Source organism: Scyliorhinus canicula, chromosome 3 (assembly GCF_902713615.1).
Source record: "Scyliorhinus canicula chromosome 3, sScyCan1.1, whole genome shotgun sequence".
Taxonomy (NCBI): Eukaryota; Metazoa; Chordata; class Chondrichthyes; order Carcharhiniformes; family Scyliorhinidae; genus Scyliorhinus; species Scyliorhinus canicula.
In genome coordinates this window covers 276,303,863-276,324,686 of record NC_052148.1, presented here as the reverse complement: position 1 = coordinate 276,324,686, position 20,824 = coordinate 276,303,863, and the positions used below count along the sequence as shown (strand labels likewise).

The window sequence follows — 20,824 nt, the reverse complement described above, 5'->3', positions numbered from 1 at the left end:
CAAAACTCTGGTGTGGCCGCATTTGGAGTATTGCGTGCAGTTCTGGTCGCCACATTATAGGAAGGATGTGGAAGCATTGGAAAGGGTACAGAGGAGATTTACAAGGATGTTGCCTGGTATGGAGGGAAGATCTTATGAGGAAAGGCTGAAGGACTTGAGGCTGTTTTCGTTAGAGAGAAGAAGGTTAACAGGTGACTTAATTGAGGCATTCAAGATGATCAGAGGATTAGATAGGGTGGACAGTGAGAGCCTTTTTCTTTGGATGGTGATGTCCAGCACGAGGGGACATAGCTTTAAATTGAGGGGAGATAGATATAGGACAGATGTCAGAGGTAGGTTCTTTACTCAGAGAGTAGTAAGGGCGTGGAATGCCCTGCCTGCAACAGTAGTGGACTCACCAACACTAAACGCATTCAAATGGTAATTGGATAGGCATATGGATGATAAGGGAATAGTGTAGATGGGCTTTAGAGGGGTTTCACAGGTCGGCGCAACATCGAGGGCCGAAGGGCCTGTACTGCACTGTAATGTTATATGTTCTATGATAAAGGTTCTGGATCGGCGCAGGCTGGGAGGGCCGAAGGGCCTGTTCCTGTGCTGTAATTTTCTTTGTTCTTTGTTGACTCTTAATTGCCCTCTGAAATGGCTTCTCAAGGCACTCAGTTCAAGGGACAATTGGAGATGGACAACAAATACTGACCTTGCCAGTGACAGACAGATCCCATGAAGGGAGAAGTCAAAAGGAAACTTGTGTATCTGCATCTCTGGTACTGAACATTCCCCAGCACCTCATTGTTCAGTTCTTCACAGACCTTTTCAAAATGCAACAGTGCAGGTTTAATTGTGTAAATTTTTTAAACTGTCCATGTTTTACACACTTACAGCATTGCAGGAATATACTGTGCTGGCCATGTATTCAGGCATTAGTGAACGTTACTGTTACTCCTTAATAGTGTTCATTGAAATGTCTACTAAAAATAAAATTTTTGTAAAGTAGATGTTTATCATCTTGGATTATTTTAAAAGACATTTGCGACTTTTGCAGACCAGGTGTTTTAACTTTGAGATAGGGAAGTAACAGCCTTAATTGCACGTAAATTGCTGACTAAATGGAAATGTGAACTACGAAAATAAATAGCATACACACACCGACATATTTACTCAAGAGCTCGTCTCGCTCTCAATTTGTAAGTAAAATATAGACAATTACATGGTTTAGTAAAATTTTGGTTTGACAATAAAGTTTATGAAGCATTACCATTTACACACAACTGTCTTATGTTGCATATTAAATGTGCATCTTTAAGAACCAATTCATTAAGTTTATGATTTAAGATAAATTGATCGACATATACAAAATGAGGACTGGTTTCCTATTCCAACAGTTCATATCGCTTCTTCCTTAATTTGCAGCTGTAAGACAAGCTCATCCAAACCACAACACCTTCATTCAGATCTAATGTCGCAAAAAGCATTGCGACGATTTAATCCCTTCATATCTGGAAAGAAGTTGAAGCAGCAAGCACGTCAATTGGACGAGGAGTCTTGGACATTGTCCACCCAAGTGTTTGTTCTCCAGATGGATTAAGTGGGCATGGGACTACATCAGAGCATTTAGTTTTGTGATGGAGAGGCGACAAATGTTTGATATTTAGAGGTGAAGAGATGTTAGGAGCACAGTAAGGACTCCTATTCTTGGCTGGAGTTGGGGTACATTGCTGAGAAGAAAACTTTGCTGTGTGCACAATTGTACTGGAACTAACCTGAGATAGCTGGATGCTGATCATGAATGTTTGACGTGGAAACGTTCACACTTCTCTGTCAAGTGCATTCTGTTTTTGAAGGTGCATGTTAAATTTATCTTGCTGCAGCACATCAGAAATCGGAGATATTTAGTTTACCATCCGCTAAATCATTTTGAATGTTTAAGAAAACTTTTTTGATGCAGTAGCAGGGATGTGGTGCATATGAACTTTGATTTGATTGAGTGCCAAACAGCAGGCTTGTCAGCTAAGTCAAATCCAATGGAATAAAAGGGACCGTGTTAGCTTGGATATAAAATTGGCTGAGCAACGGGAAGCAAGAATAGTGGTGAACAATCATTTTTCAGACTGGTGGAAGGTACATAGTGATGTTCCCAGGGTGGATACTAAACCACTGCTCTTCTTGATTTGGCTTTGTTACTTAGACTTGCCTTCATCGGACGGGGTATTGAGTACAAGAGTCGGCAGGTCATGTTACAGTTGTATAGGACTTTGGTTAGGCCACATTTGGAATACTGCGTGCAGTTCTGGTCACCACATTACCAGAAGGATGTGGATGCTTTGGAGAGGGTGCAGAGGAGGTTCACCAGGATGTTGCCTGGTATGGAGGGTGCTAGCTATGAAGAAAGGTTGAGTAGATTAGGATTGTTTTCGTTGGAAAGACGGAGATTGAGGGGAGACCTGATCGAGGTCTACAAAAGAGGTATGGACAGGGTGGATAGCAACAAGCTTTTTCCAAGAGTGGGGGTGTCAGTTACAAGGGGTCACAATTTCAAGGTGAGAGGGGGAAAGTTTAAGGGAGATGTGCGTGGAAAGTTTTTTACGCAGAGGGTGGTGGGTGCCTGGAACACTTTACCAGCGGAGGTGGTAGAGGTGGACACGATAGCATCATTTAAGAGGCATCTAGACAGGTATATGAACGGGCGGGAACAGAGGGAAGTAGACCTTGGAAAATAGGAGACAGGCTTAGATAAAGGATCTGGATCGGCGCAGGCTGGGAGGGCCGAAGGGCCTGTTCCTGTGCTGTAATTTTCTTTTTTCTTTGTTCTAGACGTGAATGTACAGATTTTTCTCATATAATAATTATTATTATTTAAATTATTTACCTAGACGTGGGTATATAGATTTTTCTTACATTTCTTACATGTGTATATAGATTAACATAGATTAACGTAGAACATACAGTGCAGAAGGAGGCCATTTGGCCCATCGAGTCTGCACCGACCCACTTAAGCGCTCACTTCCACCCTATCCCAATAACCCCTCCTAACCTTTTGGGTTACTAAGGGCAATTTATCATGGCCAATCCACCTAACCTGCACGTCTTTGGACTGTGGGAGGAAATTGGAGCACCCGGAGGAAACCCACGCAGATACAGGGAGAATGTGCCGACTCCACATAGACAGTGACCCAGCGGGGAATCGAACCTGGGACCCTGGCGCTGTGAAGCCACAGTGCAATCCATTTGTGCTACCGTGCTGCGCCTAGATGGCACAAAACTTTCCAAGTATTGTGAACTATAAAGATGATTTATTGCAGAGAATTGTGAAGTGATGCATTTTTGCAGGACCAATGAGGAGAGGCAAAATAAACTGAATAGCACAATTCTAAATGATACAGGAGGATGTGTGGGTGGACATGTACAAATCATTGATGGTGAAAAGACAGTTTGAGAAAGCAGTTAGAAAGAATATTGCAATCCTGGGCTTTATAAATAGAGGCATAGAGTACAAAGCAAGACAATTGTGGTGAATATTTATAAAATATTGGTTCAATCTGGACTGGAATATCGTGTCCATTGTGGGCTCCACTCTTCAGGAAGGATGTGAAGACTATAGAGAGGGTACAGAAAAGATTGATGAGAATGGAATGGTTCAGATTGCAGAAGGCGGGACTGTACTCCGAGAAGTGAAGGCTGAGAGGAAATTTGATGGAGGGTTTGGACAGAGTAGATCGGGGCACACCTCTCATTGGTGGAAGGGCTGAGAACCAAATTGCAAAGATTTTGTTAAAGACAAAAACCCAAAGGTGAGATGAGGAAAAGCGTTTTCCCACAGCGAGTTGTTAGGGTGTGGAATGCACTGCCTGAGCTGAATAAGTCTGGGCTTTCAAAAAGGAATTGGATAACTAACTGAAACAAAAAGAAATTACAGGGCAATGGGACTCGGTACTCTTGCTGAGAGTCAGCACAGAAACATAGGGCTGAATTACCTCCTGGGTTGTAACCATTCTGGGTTGTAACCATTCTATGATTCTAAGGTTCTAATTTAATATGCATTCATATATGATACCCATTTCGGCATGGCTACTGCCGCAAATACAGAAAGTGAAATATTGTTGATAGCGCTATCATGCTGCACGGGCCCAAACATCTTCAGCTTCTCCAAATGCCCTTCGCTCCTTCATAAGAGCAGACAAGGGGTTATTTGCTGATGATTTCACAATATTCAGTTCCATTTGCAACTCCTCAGTTACTGAAGTAGTCTGTCCGAGTATGCAGCAGGCCTGGAGAACATTCAGCCTTAGTAAGCCTTGGGCTGGTCCAGGGAGGTAACATTTACACCACACAAATGAAAGCAATGACATCTCCAACCAGGAGCATGTCGAACCAGCTCCCTTTGCCATTCCACAGCGTTGCTTCACTGATTCTCCCAACATCAAACTTCTGGGTGCTGCCATTGAACAAAACATAACTAGATCACCCACATAAATACTGTGGCTATGAGAGCAGATTGGTGGCTGGGTATCTTGCAGTGAGTAACTCACCTCCTGACTATCTACAAGGCAGAAGTGAGGAGCATGATGGAGGCGATGGCGTAGTGGTATTGTCACTGGACTAGTAAACCAGAGACCCAGAGTATCCTCAGGGCTCCCAGGTTCAAATCCCACCACTGCAGACGGTAACATTTGAATTCAATTCAATAGAAATCTGGAATTAAAAGTCTAATGATGACCATAAAACCCCTTCTGGTTCACTAATGCCCTTCAGGGAAGGAAATCTGCTGTCCTTACCTGGTCTGGCCTACATGTGACTCCAGACCCACAGCAATGTGGGTGACTTTTAACTGCCCCCTCAAGGGCAATTAGGGATGGGCAATACATGCTGGCACAGCCTGTGAACCCCACGCCCCATGAACGAATAAAAACAATTATGGAATGTTCACTACTTGCCTGGATGAGCACCAATAATACTCGAAGTTCAAGGGCAAAGCACCCACTCGACTGGCACCCACTCTATCAACATTCACTCTATCACAGGCGCACAAGAGAAATTCCGGCAACTCTCCATGGCATCTGCACCTTTGAAACCCATGACCTTGACTGCCTCAAAGTACAAAGGCAGTGGATATGTGGGAACACCACCAGCTGCAACTTTCCCAAGTCTCACAGCATCCTGACTTAGAAATATGTCGTCATTCGACCATAGTCAATGAGTCCTGGAACTCTCTACCTAGCTGCACTGTGATGCACCTACACCAGATTGACTACAACACTTTGAGAAAACGGTTCACCAACACCTTCCAAAGGATAATAAAAACCGGCAATAAATGCTAGCCTTGCCAGCTGTATCCACATCCCGAATGAATAAAAAAACGTATTTACACATTTGTTAGAAGATCTTCATGAAAACGTGCTCTCATTATTTTTTTTTTTTTATAAATGTTTTTTATTGAGTTTTCATATTTTATATATGACAGATTACAAATTATTAGAGAGGAAAAAAAAAGAAAACACAAAAATTTAACATGAATATTTACAGGTAAGCATCTTCATAACAACAATTGTGGCCGCCCCCTTTAGCCAGCATACATATTTTACATTCCCCAGTATGGCCGAGGCACATGTTTATAGGCATTCATTAATAGTTTGGTTTTGGGCCTTGGCTTGCCATCAAACCCCCATAACGAGCCCGTAACCCCCCCCCCCCCCCCCACCTTCCCCCGATTCCCGTCCATTTTCCCGATTCTTGGCCACCCGACACTTCTTCCTCTTGTACGTTGGCCACAAACAGGTCCCGGAACAGTTGCATGAATGGCTCCCACGTTCTGTGGAAGCCGTCGTCCGACCCTCGGATGGCGAATTTGATTTTCTCCATTTGGAGAGATTCCGAGAGGTCGGACAGCCAGTCTGCAGCTCTGGGCGGTGCTGCTGACCGCCAGCCAAACAGGATTCTACGGCGGGCGATCAGGGAGGCAAAGGCAAGGGCGTCCGCCCTCCTCCCAGGAATAGATCTGGCTGGTCTGAACCCCGAAGACCGCCACTATCGGGCATGGCTCCACCCTCACCCCCACCACTTTGGACATAGCCTCGAAGAAGGCTGTCCAGTACTCCACAAGTCTGGGGCAAGACCAGAACATGTGGGCGTGGTTGGCCGGGCCTCTTTGGCACCGCTCACATCTGTCCTCCACCTCCGGGAAGAACCTACTCATACGGTTTCTCGTTAAGTGGGCTCTATGTACCACTTTTAGTTGCGTCAGGCTGAGCCTTGCGCACGTGGAGGTGGAGTTGACCCTATGCAGTGCTTCGCTCCAGAGTCCCCACCCGATCTCCATCCCCAGGTCGTCTGTGCTCTCATTATTGGGCAGCATGGTGGCACAGTGGCTGGCACTGCTGCCTCATAGGGACTTGGGTTCAATTCCGGCCTTGGGCAACTGTCTGTGTGAAGTTTGCACTTTCTCCCCATGTCTGCGTGGCTTTCCTCCGATTTCCTCCCACAGGGGATATGCAGGTTGTGGGGTTATTTGGATAGGGCGGGGGAGTGGGCTTAGGTAGAGTGCTCTTTCGGAGTGTTTGTGCGTTCTCGATGGGCTGAATGGCCTTCTGCACTGTAGGAATTCTATAAATTATTCTGAATATTTCTCTAATCATTCTACTCGTCCTTATCTTTGGTTTCACATTTCATGAACTCACCAACTCTTTCTGAAAAGTTGAATTTTACCATAATTCTCTTTTCCTACACGAATAGCTTTAATTGTACAGGTTCTTATGGTGAATTAATGCTTGCTATTGGAATGCATACAACTTTGGACTGAGAGGCTATCCTTAGAACCATTGGATGTTGAATATAGCTTATTATTTTCTGCCCCAGAATCGTGTTTCAGTGCCAGCCTCTGAAGAATACTCTACTTCTTCTTACATTGAAATTTCCAACATCCATGATAAAATCCTCAATCCTGATGTATCTGGATCCATTTCCAACAAGCTTGCTCTGGGTGAAAAAAAATCTTTCCCCTACATTTGCTCTTGTGCTACCAGAAAGCCAGTGTCTTCCCATTGCATTATTTAGCTATTTCTGGAAGTCTGACTCCAGATCCCCCTTCTAATTAAAGAAAATTGCCCAGACCTCTTTCTAAGTTCCTCTTCACACCGCCACATTTGTGTCCTATATACTGCTGCTTCCATATAGTTGGGAGTCATGTTTATGTTTTGTGTTTCCTGTTTTCCACATTGTCCTATCTCAGAGCCCTTCTGAGAAGCCCTGGCTTGTCAAATTGTTCCTCATCTCTTCAGCATTGCGAATCAGCCCATTTTCTCTGTTTTGCTCCTCTTCCTGCATATAGTAGATTCAACCCCAGAGAAATAAACAGCTCCGGTACAGCTGGGGCTTTGACCTTGACTGAATTGGCAAAATACAGCAGCATTCTGTACATTTAATTTATTCTGACTGACTGGCCTGTGATTTCTCAGCCTGTCCCCTTTTTAAACAACGGTTTAACTATGAGAGAGATTAGAGACATGTCCAGATTTGGGGAGTGTCTCTGTTCTCTTTGCATCTTTGCTGCGTTACTAAGTACTTTTGAATATTCAGTTACATTGCAGAGAACATTTATTAATGAGGTTATACTGTATTATGTGTCTGCTTTTTGCTTCAGGTAAGCATCTGTTTGGAGTGCAATAGCAGTAAATTGCGTGGGTTGAAGAGGAAGTGGATTCGCTGTTCAGCACAGGCTACAGTTCTACACCTGAAGAAGTTTATCGCCAAAAAACTCAACCTAGCATCATTTAATGAGGTAAATATTCAAAATAGATATCACAGCCAATATAGTCATTTTTGGAACTGCATGTAAACTTTAATATATTTATTTTACACACCATAGCCTTATTGTATAGATGCAGGGGCATTTTATTGTAGACAATTCCAAGGATTTGTGAATTATTCTTGCAATACTGTATTACTGTGATTATTCCTGCTTCACTTTGCTTTGGGTGTAGATTGAATCCTATTTCCTACAGTATTGAGTTTCTGTGCTTTGTCAAATCCATGTCTTTGTGTGAAGCTATAATGATCCTAAAGCTATAGTGATCCTAAAGCTATAGTGATCCTGAAGCTATAGTCATCCTAAAGCTATAGTGATCCTAAAGCTACAGTGATCCTAAAGCTATAGTCATCCTAAAGCTACAGTGATCCTAAAGCTACGGTGATCCTAAAGCTACGGTGATCCTAAAGCTACGGTGATCCTAAAGCTATAGTGATCCTAAAGCTATAGTCATCCTAAAGCTATAGTGATCCTGAAGCTATAGTCATCCTAAAGCTATAGTGATCCTAAAGCTATAGTGATCCTGAAGCTATAGTCATCCTAAAGCTATAGTGATCCTAAAGCTACGGTGATCCTAAAGCTATAGTGATCCTAAAGCTATAGTGATCCTAAAGCTATAGTGATCCTAAAGCTATAGTGATCCTAAAGCTATAGTGATCCTAAAGTTACAGTGATCCTAAAGCTATGGTGATCCTAAAGCTATAGTCATCCTAAAGATATAGTGATCCTAAAGCTATAGTGATCCTAAAGCTATAGTGATCCTGAAGCTATAGTCATCCTAAAGATATAGTGATCCTAAAGCTATAGTGATCCTAAAGCTATAGTGATCCTGAAGCTATAGTCATCCTAAAGATATAGTGATCCTAAAGCTATAGTGATCCTAAAGCTACAGTGATCCTAAAGCTATAGTGATCCTAAAGCTACAGTGATCCTAAAGCTATAGTGATCCTAAAGCTACAGTGATCCTAAAGCTATAGTGATCCTAAAGCTACGGTGATCCTAAAGCTATAGTCATCCTAAAGCTACGGTGATCCTAAAGCTACGGTGATCCTAAAGCTATAGTGATCCTAAAGCTAGGGTGATCCTAAAGCTACAGTGATCCTAAAGCTATAGTGGTCCTAAAGCTACAGTGATCCTAAAGCTACGGTGATCCTGAAGCTATAGTGATCCTGAAGCTATAGTGATCCTAAAGCTACGGTGATCCTAAAGCTATAGTGATCCTAAAGCTATAGTGATCCTCAAGCTATAGTGATCCTAAAGCTATAGTCATCCTAAAGCTATAGTGATCCTGAAGATGCAGTGATCCTAAAGCTATAGTGATCCTCAAGCTATAGTGATCCTAAAGCTACAGTGATCCTAAAGCTATAGTGATCCTGAAGCTATAGTGATCCTCAAGCTATAGTGATCCTAAAGCTATAGTCATCCTAAAGCTATAGTGATCCTGAAGATGCAGTGATCCTAAAGCTATAGTGATCCTCAAGCTATAGTGATCCTAAAGCTATAGTGATCCTGAAGCTATAGTGATCCTCAAGCTATAGTGATCCTAAAGCTATAGTCATCCTAAAGCTATAGTCATCCTAAAGCTATAGTGATCCTAAAGCTATGATGATCCTAAAGCTATAGTGATCCTAAAGCTATAGTCATCCTAAAGCTATAGTGATCCTAAAGCTATAGTCATCCTAAAGCTATAGTCATCCTAAAGCTATGATGATCCTAAAGCTATAGTGATCCTAAAGCTATAGTGATCCTACAAATGAGCAGATATTGTTAATTTGATTCAATTCACCTTCAAACAGGAGGGTCTGCTGCACTCTGGCAAACAACTTTTCTTCTTACTCTTTGCTTTTTATATGTTTATCTTTTCTTTCCCTTTCCCTTGACTAGAGTTGCAATGTGTCCCTGTGAAATGCTTAGCCGGTGACATTTTCAGCTAAGTACCTGCCTCCCTCAAGGGTTTCAAACCTTTTAAAGGTTTTCTATTTACCCAAGCCTCTGCTTTTTAATTCTAGCATATTTAGTGCTTGTATTTTAAATGCTACATTTGCTTAAGAACATATCCAACTCTGTTTGAGAGAACTTGCTTTTCTTCTAAGCCTGCTTCCTTTTCTATTTTATAAGCCATCTCTTCTTTGTCTTGCATTTGCTCTATTTTCCCTGATGTATGTGCTCTCAGTCTTGGGTTCTTCCCGTCATGTATTCTTTTGCATGCATGCTAGTTCTCTGTGCCTTTCTATCATATTTACTATTTTGTTCTTTGTTTCATGTTGTTTTCCCTCTGGTTACGGTTCTGAGGTCCTTGAGATTGTTATATTTTGGGGCTGTCTTGAATTTAAATACAATGAAGGGGGTACATGTGACCTGTTCTGATGGCTGCCTGACGTCAAACCTGGGTAGTTTGATTGTTAAAGAGATTAATGGGGGCTGCAGATTGTTTTACTGGGTATGGGGTGGTGGTGTTTACACTTGGAGACAATGGCAGCAGCCTGGTATGCTGACAGTGGATAGACTGTATGTCTCCAAAGTCCTAAAGTGTTGAGAATGTTAGTTTATAAACAGTTGTGTTTTCAACAGTCGATTTCCAAGATTAAAGAGAGTTGAGTTAGCTGATCAGCATTTATACCTGGATATGTAGGAATCATGTGATTCTCATTGCCATGGCTTTGAGGTGTGAAGAGGAAAGCATTGTGATATTTAGCTACTGGCTTTCTGAAAATATCACTGAATATCACAGATAGGCTAGTCTGCCAGAGAGAGAGAGAGTAACCAGAGGCTGAAAATGGCAATGGTTCACAATGCAGGAGTGCGGAGGGAACTTGGATTAGAAAGATCAAATTCCTGGAGATTTGAAACAGAGCTGGAAGATTTGTCACGCTTTAGCTTGAGGAAGATGTTTCCAGGAAAACTTCATAAAGTGAATTGTGGAGTTAAAATCTGGAGTTTCCAAGCTGGGAAAGGAAAAATGGAACCTCGTGCTAGGATTATTTTGGACTGGTTCAGGAGATTAAATATCTACTTGAAGCACAGTGCAATGTGTACCTGAGGGTAGATTTTTCAGTGGCGCTAATGTTCTGGTCCGTAGTTGAAGTCATAGTTGCCGAAAAACGTTTTAGTTAACAGAGCTTTTAGCCTGTTTAGAAACATCTTACAATGTGAAATCTTCTCATCCGTTCAACCATTAGCGTGAAGTTCAAATTTCTTTTAAAATATTATATGGGGATTGCAACAGACTCTTTCTCTATCTTTCACTCTTTCTCTCTGGTTTATTCTCTTAGTTTGAGCACTTATCTGTTTTTCTTCTTTGCATCTTCTCTTGCACTTGCACCGTCTTGTGTTTCTGCTTGTTCTCAACCCAAGTTCCATGTAATTGATCATTGATTCTGAGTAAATTCTGCAGGGCATCTCTCATCATTTTCAAATCAAGTTAATCATTGTATTGAGTCGTTGCCATAACTATAACCCCCGTTGCTTGGTTGCATCACGAATATAAATCTAGAAAATTGTGCTGCATGTGCCAACTAAATAGGTTCAAGTGTAATTTCAGATACAGATGGACTTTTTAATTGATTCTTGCTTATATCTTGAAAAAATGAAACTTGTTGTGATTTTCTTTTTAAATCTTACCTTGAGTTTTGTGACAGTGATCTTGAAGTCTCCCCTATCCCACCCCCACCTGATATCAAGCAGAAATCATAGAACTTGCCCTTTTTTGCTGTTATTCTCACAAAGACTCTTTTAAAAAGTTACACCTTCTTGAACAAGGGACTGGCTTTTTAATGGGGTACAAAGGTCATAATTATTGCTGGACAACCTCATTTGTCACGAAAACCTAATTTCACGGTTGTGAAATTTCAATCTTCTCTATTATAATGATTTACATTCTTAAAATAACTTTTTCAAGTTTTATTTCCGCTACAGCGTTAATCCCATCTTTATGGCTCAATCAGATGTTGTTTTCAATCATTTATTTCTTCAGTAGATGGATTTTTAACTTCCTGGTTCTCTGTCTATGAGAATATTTCAATGCGATTGGCTTCTTATCCTAATTAATTACACCATAGTTGTTGAATACCTTGATTTTACAAATTCAAACTGCTGACAGGAATAGGGAAATCCACCCCACCGAGATCAGTAGGTCTTTGTGGACGACTTTCTCCTCGGTTAGAAGCCAGCATTACTGTGCCACTGACTGTGAAATCCAGGCCTATAATTCTCAGTAGCCGCCACATTACTTTGTGGGAAAGCAATATCCTTATTTTTCCAAGTAATTACTGATTCAATACCTGTCAGTTAGGAACACAAATTGCTAGATGGGATAATACCAATATCCATCTAGTTGAACTTCTAATAATATCATACTGGAATAATAATAATGAACTGACTGGGAACTAATCATAGCAAATGATATCAATTAAGTAGTCAACAACATATCCAATCATGAAGTAAGGCAAATCCCCAACACTGGAGGGTTTGAAAACTTATAGACTCTACCCTCCCGGATATGCTACACTTACTATATGTAATATCTTAAACTACTTGTATATTTCATCCCTCCTACTCTGGGTGGAGAGAAAGAGAGGAACTCCTGTTGAATGGCGTACGTCCTATATGAGGCGAAGACAGGATAGAGCCAGAGAGAACTTTGAAGGATTGGGACATAAATGAGTTGCAGATTGACAAGCGAACAGGGCAAAACCTCCATGTTGTGAACTATGCTCTCTGGGTATTCTGAGTCTGCTGTACACGAGAGGTTTCACATATGAACTTAAATAAGAACATACGCATTCCTAGCAGGAGTAGGCCACTCGGCCCCTCAAGCCTGCTCTGCCATTCAATACCATCTTGGCTAATCTAATTTTAACCTCAATTTCACATTACTGGCTACCCTCAATAACCTTTCACCTCCTTGGGTATCAAGAATCTGTCTACTTCTGATTGAAAGATAGTCAAAGACTCTGCCTCAACCACCTTTTGAAGAGGAGAATTCCAAACTCAGCCGTTTGAGAGAAAAATAATTTCCTCATCTCTGTCTGAAGTGGGCAACCCCTTATTTTTTTAAACAATGGCCCCTAGTTCTAGATTCTCCCATAAGAGGAAACATCCTCTCCACATCCACCCTGTCAATACCCCTCAGCATCTCAAATGTTTCAATTAAGTTTTCTCTGACTCTTCTAAACTCCAGTGGATACAAGCCCAGCCTGTCCAGCCTTTCCTCAAGACAATCAGCCCAGCGCTGAGGACCCGGGTTCGAACTCCGGCTCTGGGTCACTGTCCGTGTGGAGTTTGCACATTCTCTCCGTGTCTTACAAGTTACCTAGGAAGGATCTAAAGAGAGAGCTAAGAAGAGCCAAGAGGGGACATGAGAAGTCTTTGGCAGGTAGGATCAAGGATAACCCTAATGCTTTCTATAGATATGTCAGGAATAAAAGAATGACTAGGGTAAGAGTAGGGCCAGTCAAGGACAGTAGTGGGAAATTGTGCTTGGAGTTCGAGGAGATAGGAGAGGTGCTAAATGAGTATTTTTCATCCGTATTCACGCAGGAAAAAGACAATGTTGTCGAGGAGAATACTGAAATACAGGCTACTAGACTAGAAGGGCTTGAGGTACATAAGGAGGAGACGTTAGTGATTCTGGAAAGTGTTAAAATAGATAAGTCCCTTGGGCCGGATGGGATTTATCCTAGGATTCTCTGGGAAGCTAGGGAGGAGATTGCTGAGCCTTTGGCTTTGATCTTTAAGTCATCTTTGTCTACAGGAATAGTGCCAGAAGACTGGAGGATAGCAAATGTTGTCCCCTTGTACAAGAAGGGGAGTAGAGACAACCCCGGTAACTATAGACCAGTGAGCCTTACTTCTGTTGTGGGCAAAGTCTAGGAAAGGTTTATAAGAGATAGGATGTATAATCATCTGGAAAGGAATAATTTGATTAGGGATAGTCAACATGGTTTTGTGAAGGGTAGGTCGTGCCTCACAAACCTTATTGAGTTATTTGAGAAGGTGACCAAACAGGTGGATGAGGGTAAAGCAGTTGATGTGGTGTGTATGCCACCTGAGCACCCTGGCATTGCCACCCATGTATAGCCAGTCTGGGACTATCAAGATGCCTAGGTGGCACTGCCAGGCAGGGCACTGCCAAGGTGCTAGGCTGGCATTTTTGGAATGTCGGTGATCGGGCAGAGCGGTGCCCTGTGCGGGTGTACCCCCTGACAGGGAGTTGGAGCTTGGTGGGGGTAGGGGTCGCATCAGGGATTTGAGAGATCGGAACGCCATTTAAAAATGTCATCCCGATCTCACCCTGTACTGAGGAGTTTCGGTGGGTGGGGAGGAAATGGACTGAGTACGGCCTCGGCCGTGCGTTCCCGTTGAGGCCCTGTCTCTAAATGGAGTCTTGTTAGATAGCTTTGTGTTTATTGGCGCTGCAAGCACCGGGAAACACTCGGCTATACGCACGCGCTAATGGACATTGTTTCCATTTGTTTAAATTGTGCCATATACATTTGCCAGATCTTTGTACATTCACTTAACCTATCTATATCTTTTTGTAGCCTCCTATTCCCTCTTCACAACTTTATTTCCTACCTATCTTTGTGTCATCAGAAAATTTAGCAACCAAAACATTGGTCCCTTTATCCAAATCATTTATATAAATTGAAAAGAGTTGAAGCCCCAGCACTGATCCTTGTGGCATACCACTCGTTAAATCTTGCCAACCAGAAAATTACCGATTTCTACCTACTCTCTGTATCCTGTTAGCTAGCCAATCGTTTATCCTTGCCAATATGTCACCCCTACGGCATGAGCTTTTATTTTCCAAAATAACCTTTTGATGTGGCACTTTATCAAATGCCTTCTGAAAATCCAAGTACAGTACATCCACTGGATCCCCTTTATCCACAGTAGCTATTATTTCAAAAACTCCCAACACATTGATTAAACACGATTTTCCTTTCACAAAACCATGTTGAATCTGCTTGATTGCCGTCAATTTATCCAAGTCCCTGTTGTAACATCTTTAATAATAGTTTCTAGCATTTTTCCTATGACAGTTGTTGCACTAACTGACCTGTGGTCCCCTGCTTTCTGCCTCCTCTTTTTGAAATTTTCCAACCTAATGGAACTTTCCCGAATCTAGAGAATTTTGGAAAACTAAAACTATCTCGCGAACCACTTCTGTAAGACCCTAGGATGAAATCCATCAGGACCAAGGGACTTGTCAGCTGCAATTTGTTTAGTACCACTCCCCTGGTGATTATAATCTTCTTCAGTTCCTCCCTCTGTTCTAATTCTCGATTTTGAGCTATTTCTGGGATGTTATTTGTATCCTCGACAGTGAAGGCCGATGCCAAACACTTGTCCAATTCACCGGCCATATCCTTATTTTCCATTATTCACTCCCCAAGCTCACTTTCTATAGAAAAATGCTCACTTTGTTAACTAGCTTCTTTTAAAATATGTATAGATGCTCTTTCTGTCTCTATATTTCCATCTAACTTTCTCTCGTGCTCTAAATTTTTACCTCCTTGTTAATCTTTTAGTCATTCTTTGCTTTTTTTAAATATTCCGTCCAATCTTCTGACCTGCCACCCATCTTTGTGCTTTCTCTTTAAGTTTGATACTCTCTTTAACTTTTTTATCTAACGACGGATGGTGGGTGGTCCCTTTGGAAGTTTTCTTCCTTGTTGAAATATATCTATTCTGTATATTCTGAAATATCCCCTTAAGTGTCCGCCACTGTGTCTTTATTGATCTATCTCTTAGCCTAAATTGCCAGTTCACTTTTGTTAGCTTTCATGCATTCATAATTGCCTTTATTTAAGTTTAAATACTTGTCTTAGATCCACTCATTTCTCCCTCAAGCTGAATGTAAAATTTAATCATCATTATTACTGTCTGTGCGGATCTGCACGTTCTCCCTGTTCTCCCCGTGTGTGCATGGGTTTCCTCCGGGTGCTCCGGTTTCCTCCCACAGTCCAAAGACGTGCAGGTTAGGTGGATTTGCCATGATAAATTGCCCTTAATGTCCAAAAAGGTTAGGTGGGGTTACTGGGTTACGGAGATAGGATGGAGGTGTGGGGTGCTCTTTCCGGGGGCCGGTGCAGACTCGATGGGCTGAATGGCCTCCTTCTGCACTGTAGATTCTATTAAATTATCGTTATGATCACTGCTACATAGAAGCATCTTCACTATGAGGTCATTAATTAATCCTGTCTCATTGCACAATCCTCGGTCCAGTATTACCTGCTCTCTGTTTGGCTCCAGAACGTGCTGATCTAAGAAATTCTTATACATTTGTGGCCTACACTACCTTTGCCAGTCTGATTATTACAGTCTACATGTAGATTCAAATCCCCCGTGATAATCACCATACCTTTCTGACAAGCTCCCACTACTTCCTCTTTGATACCCAGTCCTACTGCGTGATTATAGTTAGGAGATCTATACACCACTACCGCAAGTGGATCTCATGGGCAGCACGGTAGCATAGTGGTTAGCATAAATGCTTCACAGCTCCAGGGTCCCAGGTTCGGTTCCCGGCTGGGTCACTGTCTGTGCGGAGTCTGCACGTCCTCCCCGTGTGTGCGTGGGTTTCCTCCGGGTGCTCCGGTTTCCTCCCACAGTCCAAAGATGTGCAGGTTAGGTGGATTGGCCATGATAAATTGCCCGTAGTGTCCTTAAAAAGTAAGGTTAAGGGGGGGGTTGTTGGGTTACGGGTATAGGGTGGATACGTGGGGTTGAGTAGGGTGATCATTGTTCGGCACAACATCGAGGGCCGAAGGACCTGTTCTGTGCTGTACTGATCTATGTTCTAAGTGACTCTCGCCTCTACCCAAAATACTTCTATATCCTGCTTTCCTGAACTTAGAACATACAGTGCAGAAGGAGGCCATTCGGCCCATCGAGTCTGCACCGACCCACTTAAGCCCTCACTTCCACCCTATCCCCGTAATCCAATAGCCCTTCCTAACTTTTTTTGGACACTAAGGGCAATTTTAGCATGTCCAGTCCACCTAACCTGCATGTCTTTGGGCTGTGGGAGGAAACCGAAGCACCCGGAGGAAACCCACGCAGACACGGGGAGAACATGCAGACTCCTCACAGACAGTGACCCAGAGGGGAATCGAACCTGGGACCCTGGCGCTGTGAAGCTACTGTGCTGGCCACTTGTGCTACCGTGCTGCCCAACGTGGGTCATTATTCTCCATTCTACTCATGTCGCCTTCAATAGAACTCCCCTCCACCTTTTCCTAATCCCCTTCAATATTCAGAGCTCAATCTACGCCACCCTGCAGCCATGCCTACACTATTACATCCTACTTGTTAAACTCTATTTGCGCCATCAGCTCATCTGTTTTGTTTTGAATGCTACAGGCATGCAGATAAAGAGCCTTACATTTAGTCCTTTTATTAAGCCAGGGGGTGTTAGGTTATCGGGGTAGGCAGATTGGGGGTTACTATCAAATCAGCCATGATCTTATTAAAAGGCCAAAGGAGCACGAGGGGCTGAATGGCCGCTCTGCTCCTTGCTCGTATGTTTATAACCTCGAGCCTTATCTGATGTTTTATTAGATTTGTACTCCTTGTCCCTTCCTGTCACAGTCTATTTATCATTTCCCATATTAATACTCTCTTCCCATGACTCTACTCTTTGGTGTGCCACGTTTGATTCTTGGCCCCACTATTTAGTTTAAAACTCTCTTTATGGACTTATGTTACTATATTTTAAAATAATTAAATTTTTTCCTTCACCTTTTGCTGTTTGCTATCCTGTTCTGTGGCAGTTCCTCATGATAGATGGTTGTTCTTTCAGTCACAACATTGTTTACAAAATACATTTTTATCAGAGTTTTATAATTTATTTACAAGTAATGTTACAAAATTTTCGAAGCACAACTGGTATTGTACAAAACAAATATTTCTGCAAATGTATGAACAAATCATCATAAATTCAGAACAGTCCTTAAGAACTAGTGCCTCCAATTTTAATAGCGGATCAACCAGAAAATGGGCGGGAAAGGGATAAAGCCATCCAAACAAGATTGAATAATATATCAGCTGCACATCTTTATATACAGCGAGATCATGACTTGCAATGTGGCTCATGGGAAACCTTGCAGGAGCAGGTCAGACAAAGCGGAGCCTCAAAACGTGAGATCGGGGTCCCACACTTTACAGACTGTATCAGACTTGGGAAAGATCGCAGACGTCAAGAATTTTCATAGGAATACATCCCATGACTATTTTATGCCAATTTTGAATTGAAGGGCACTTGTCACTGATTCAGGAGCAGAAGACATTTTTACGAGCTGCAAATGCTGTACAGCCTTTTTTTCATTATCGTCAGTAATTCTCCTAATCTGGAAGACCCAGAATTAGGAGCAAAGGATAAAATTCTAAGGCCGTGTCAAACATCCCTCAAGCTCCTCAACTACATCAGATCAATGGGATTGAATCTTGACACAGGTCGATACGCAGTGTATATAATCACCCTCAATTACCAGGCACTTTAGGCACTTCGGCAATATAACCCTAACCAATCTGTGTCTCAAACTCAATGTGATATGCAAGCGCTGCAGTATCTTGAACTGAGTCTCCTTCATTCTATTGCACACTGAAATTTTATTGGTATATTCCCATATATTGCCCCATGTCTTCTCATCAATATTAGTTGCCAAGTCTTTTCCCCAAGACTGCAAGGTACCCAATGCACTAAGACAGCCTCTACAACATAGGGTATCATAAAAGCAAATTACTGCGGATGCTAGAATCTGAAACTAAAGTGAAAATGCTGTAAAATCTCAGCAGGTCTGGCAGCCTCTGTAGGGAGAGGAAAAAGCTAATGTTTCGAGTCCAGATGACTGACAAAGGGTCATCTGGACGCGAAACATTAGCTCTTTTCTCTCCCTACAGATGCTGCCAGACCTGCTGAGATTTTACAGCATTTTTCTTTGGCTATAAGGTATCATAAAACTTGCTAATTAACTGTCCAGGCCCCGGAAACATCAGGATTGTTTCCACCAGGAAAATAGAGTCAAGATGCCAAGTTGTTTTATTATGGCTAAAGTCTCGCAGTTTCAGATATTTTTAAAAAGGAGTGTCCCTGAATGTCAAATTGTTGGCACAGCTGCTCAAAGGTTGACAAGGAAACTGAACAAAAGGCATATGGGACACTTGGCTTTATCAATCGGGGTATAGATTACAAAAGCAGGAAGGTCATGTTGGAGTTGTATAGAATTTTAGTGAGGCCACAGTTGGAGTATTTTGTGCAATTCTGGTTGCCGCATTATTTTTATTTTTTTATTATTCATTTACGGGATTTGGGTGTCACTAGTGAGGCCAGCATTTATTGACCATCCCGAGTTGCCCTTCAGAAGATGGTGGTGAGTTGCCTACTTGAACCGCTGCAGTCCTTGAGGTGTAGGTACACTCACTGTGCTGTCAGGGAGGAAGTTCCCGGATGTTGCCCCAGCCACAGTGAAGGAGCAGCGATATATTTACAAGTCAGGGTGGTGTGAGGCTTAGGGGGGAACCTCCAGGTGGTGGGGTTCCCAGGTACCTGCTGCTCTTGTCCTTCTAGATGGTAGTGTTCGTTTGTTTGGAAGGTGCTGTCTAAGGAACCTTGGTGAGTTCCTGCAGTGCATCTTGTAGATGGGACACACGGCTGCCACTGTTCGTTGGTGGTGGAGATTTTGAATGTTTGAGGAAGGGGGAGTAATCAAGCGGGGCTGCTTTGTAGGAAGAATGTGATTATACTGGAGGGAGTGCAGAGGCAATTCACCAGGATATTGCCTGGGATGGAACATTTAAATTATGAAGTGAACTTGGATAGGCTCGGGTTGTTTTTGCTGAAGCAGAGAGGACTGACGGGCGACCTGATCGAGGTTTACAAGATTATGAGGGGCATGGACAGGGTGGAGAGGGGGCAGCTGTTCTCCTTAGTTGAAGGGTTAGTTACGAGCGGACACAAGTTCAAAGTGAGGGGCAGAGGAGATTCAGGTGGGATTCGAACAATAATCTTTTTACCCAGAGAGTGGTGACGGTCTGGAACGCACTGCCTGGGAGGATGGTAGAGGCGGGTTGCCTCACGTGCTTTACAGAGTACCTGGATGAGCATTTGGCACATCATAATATTCAAGGCTGTGGGCCAAGTGCTGTCCAATGGGATTAGATGACAGGTCAGGTGTTTCTCGCGAAGACTCGATGGACTGCACCCTGTAAATTAATGTCACTTTTTTTTTACATAATAAACAATCAACAAAAACACAAGAATGCAAATATTACAAAGAAAGAAAAACAAACTGACTTAGACGATACCTAAAACCCCTAACAGCTGACGGGGGCTAGATCTTTGAAATAAGAGATGAGCAGTTGCCATCTCGGATTGAATCACTGAGCCCCTGATGGTCAATTTAATTTTCTCTCTGTGTAAGAAGGACATTACGTCCCCTAACCGGCAAGAGGCCTCCAACCAAAAGTGAGGCAAAGGCAGCAACATTCACCTCTACCCCAGAGAGAACTGACAGTGAACCGGAAACCCAAGAAATGGGGATAATTCCAAATGTCGTACCTCCAACATGGTGCTACAAAAGGAAGCCCAGAATCTGGCAAGTCTGGGGAGGGCCACAACTTATGGGTATGGTCAGCAGGACAAGCAAACACCTGTTCTCAGCATTTGGAAAAAACCTACTCATCCTTTCTTTGGTCAAGTGCACCTTATGTAGCAACTTGAACTGAATTAGGGTGGATGAGGACATGGAGTTGACCCTGTAAGTCCCTCTCTCCTCGCCTCACTACTGAGTATAGGGGCAAGTTCACTCTCCCAGTTCGCCCTCATCCAGTTTAGTGGGGAGGGATCAGATGAGAGAATGTGGCAATATAGGTCAGAGATAGACATACAGGCGGAGCCGAGGATAGATTCCTCTTCAGCAAGAAGGAAGGCAAGGCCGGAAGGGAGAAACCACAAATTTGAAAGTAGCGAAAAAGACTAGAGTTGGGCAGCTGAAATTTGTCCGCTAACTCGAAAGCTGG

General features: G+C 42.7%; 1 protein-coding gene across 1 annotated transcript in view; it reads left to right on the top strand.

Moving 5' to 3' along the window:
* Window positions 1-20,824, top strand: part of LOC119963579 (polycomb group RING finger protein 3) — a 155,949-nt gene that overhangs the window by 121,129 nt on the left and 13,996 nt on the right. The window contains exon 6 of the mRNA XM_038792909.1: window positions 7,637-7,774. Within this exon, the coding sequence (XP_038648837.1) occupies window positions 7,637-7,774 (138 nt within the window). The remainder of the gene's footprint in view (window positions 1-7,636; window positions 7,775-20,824) is intronic.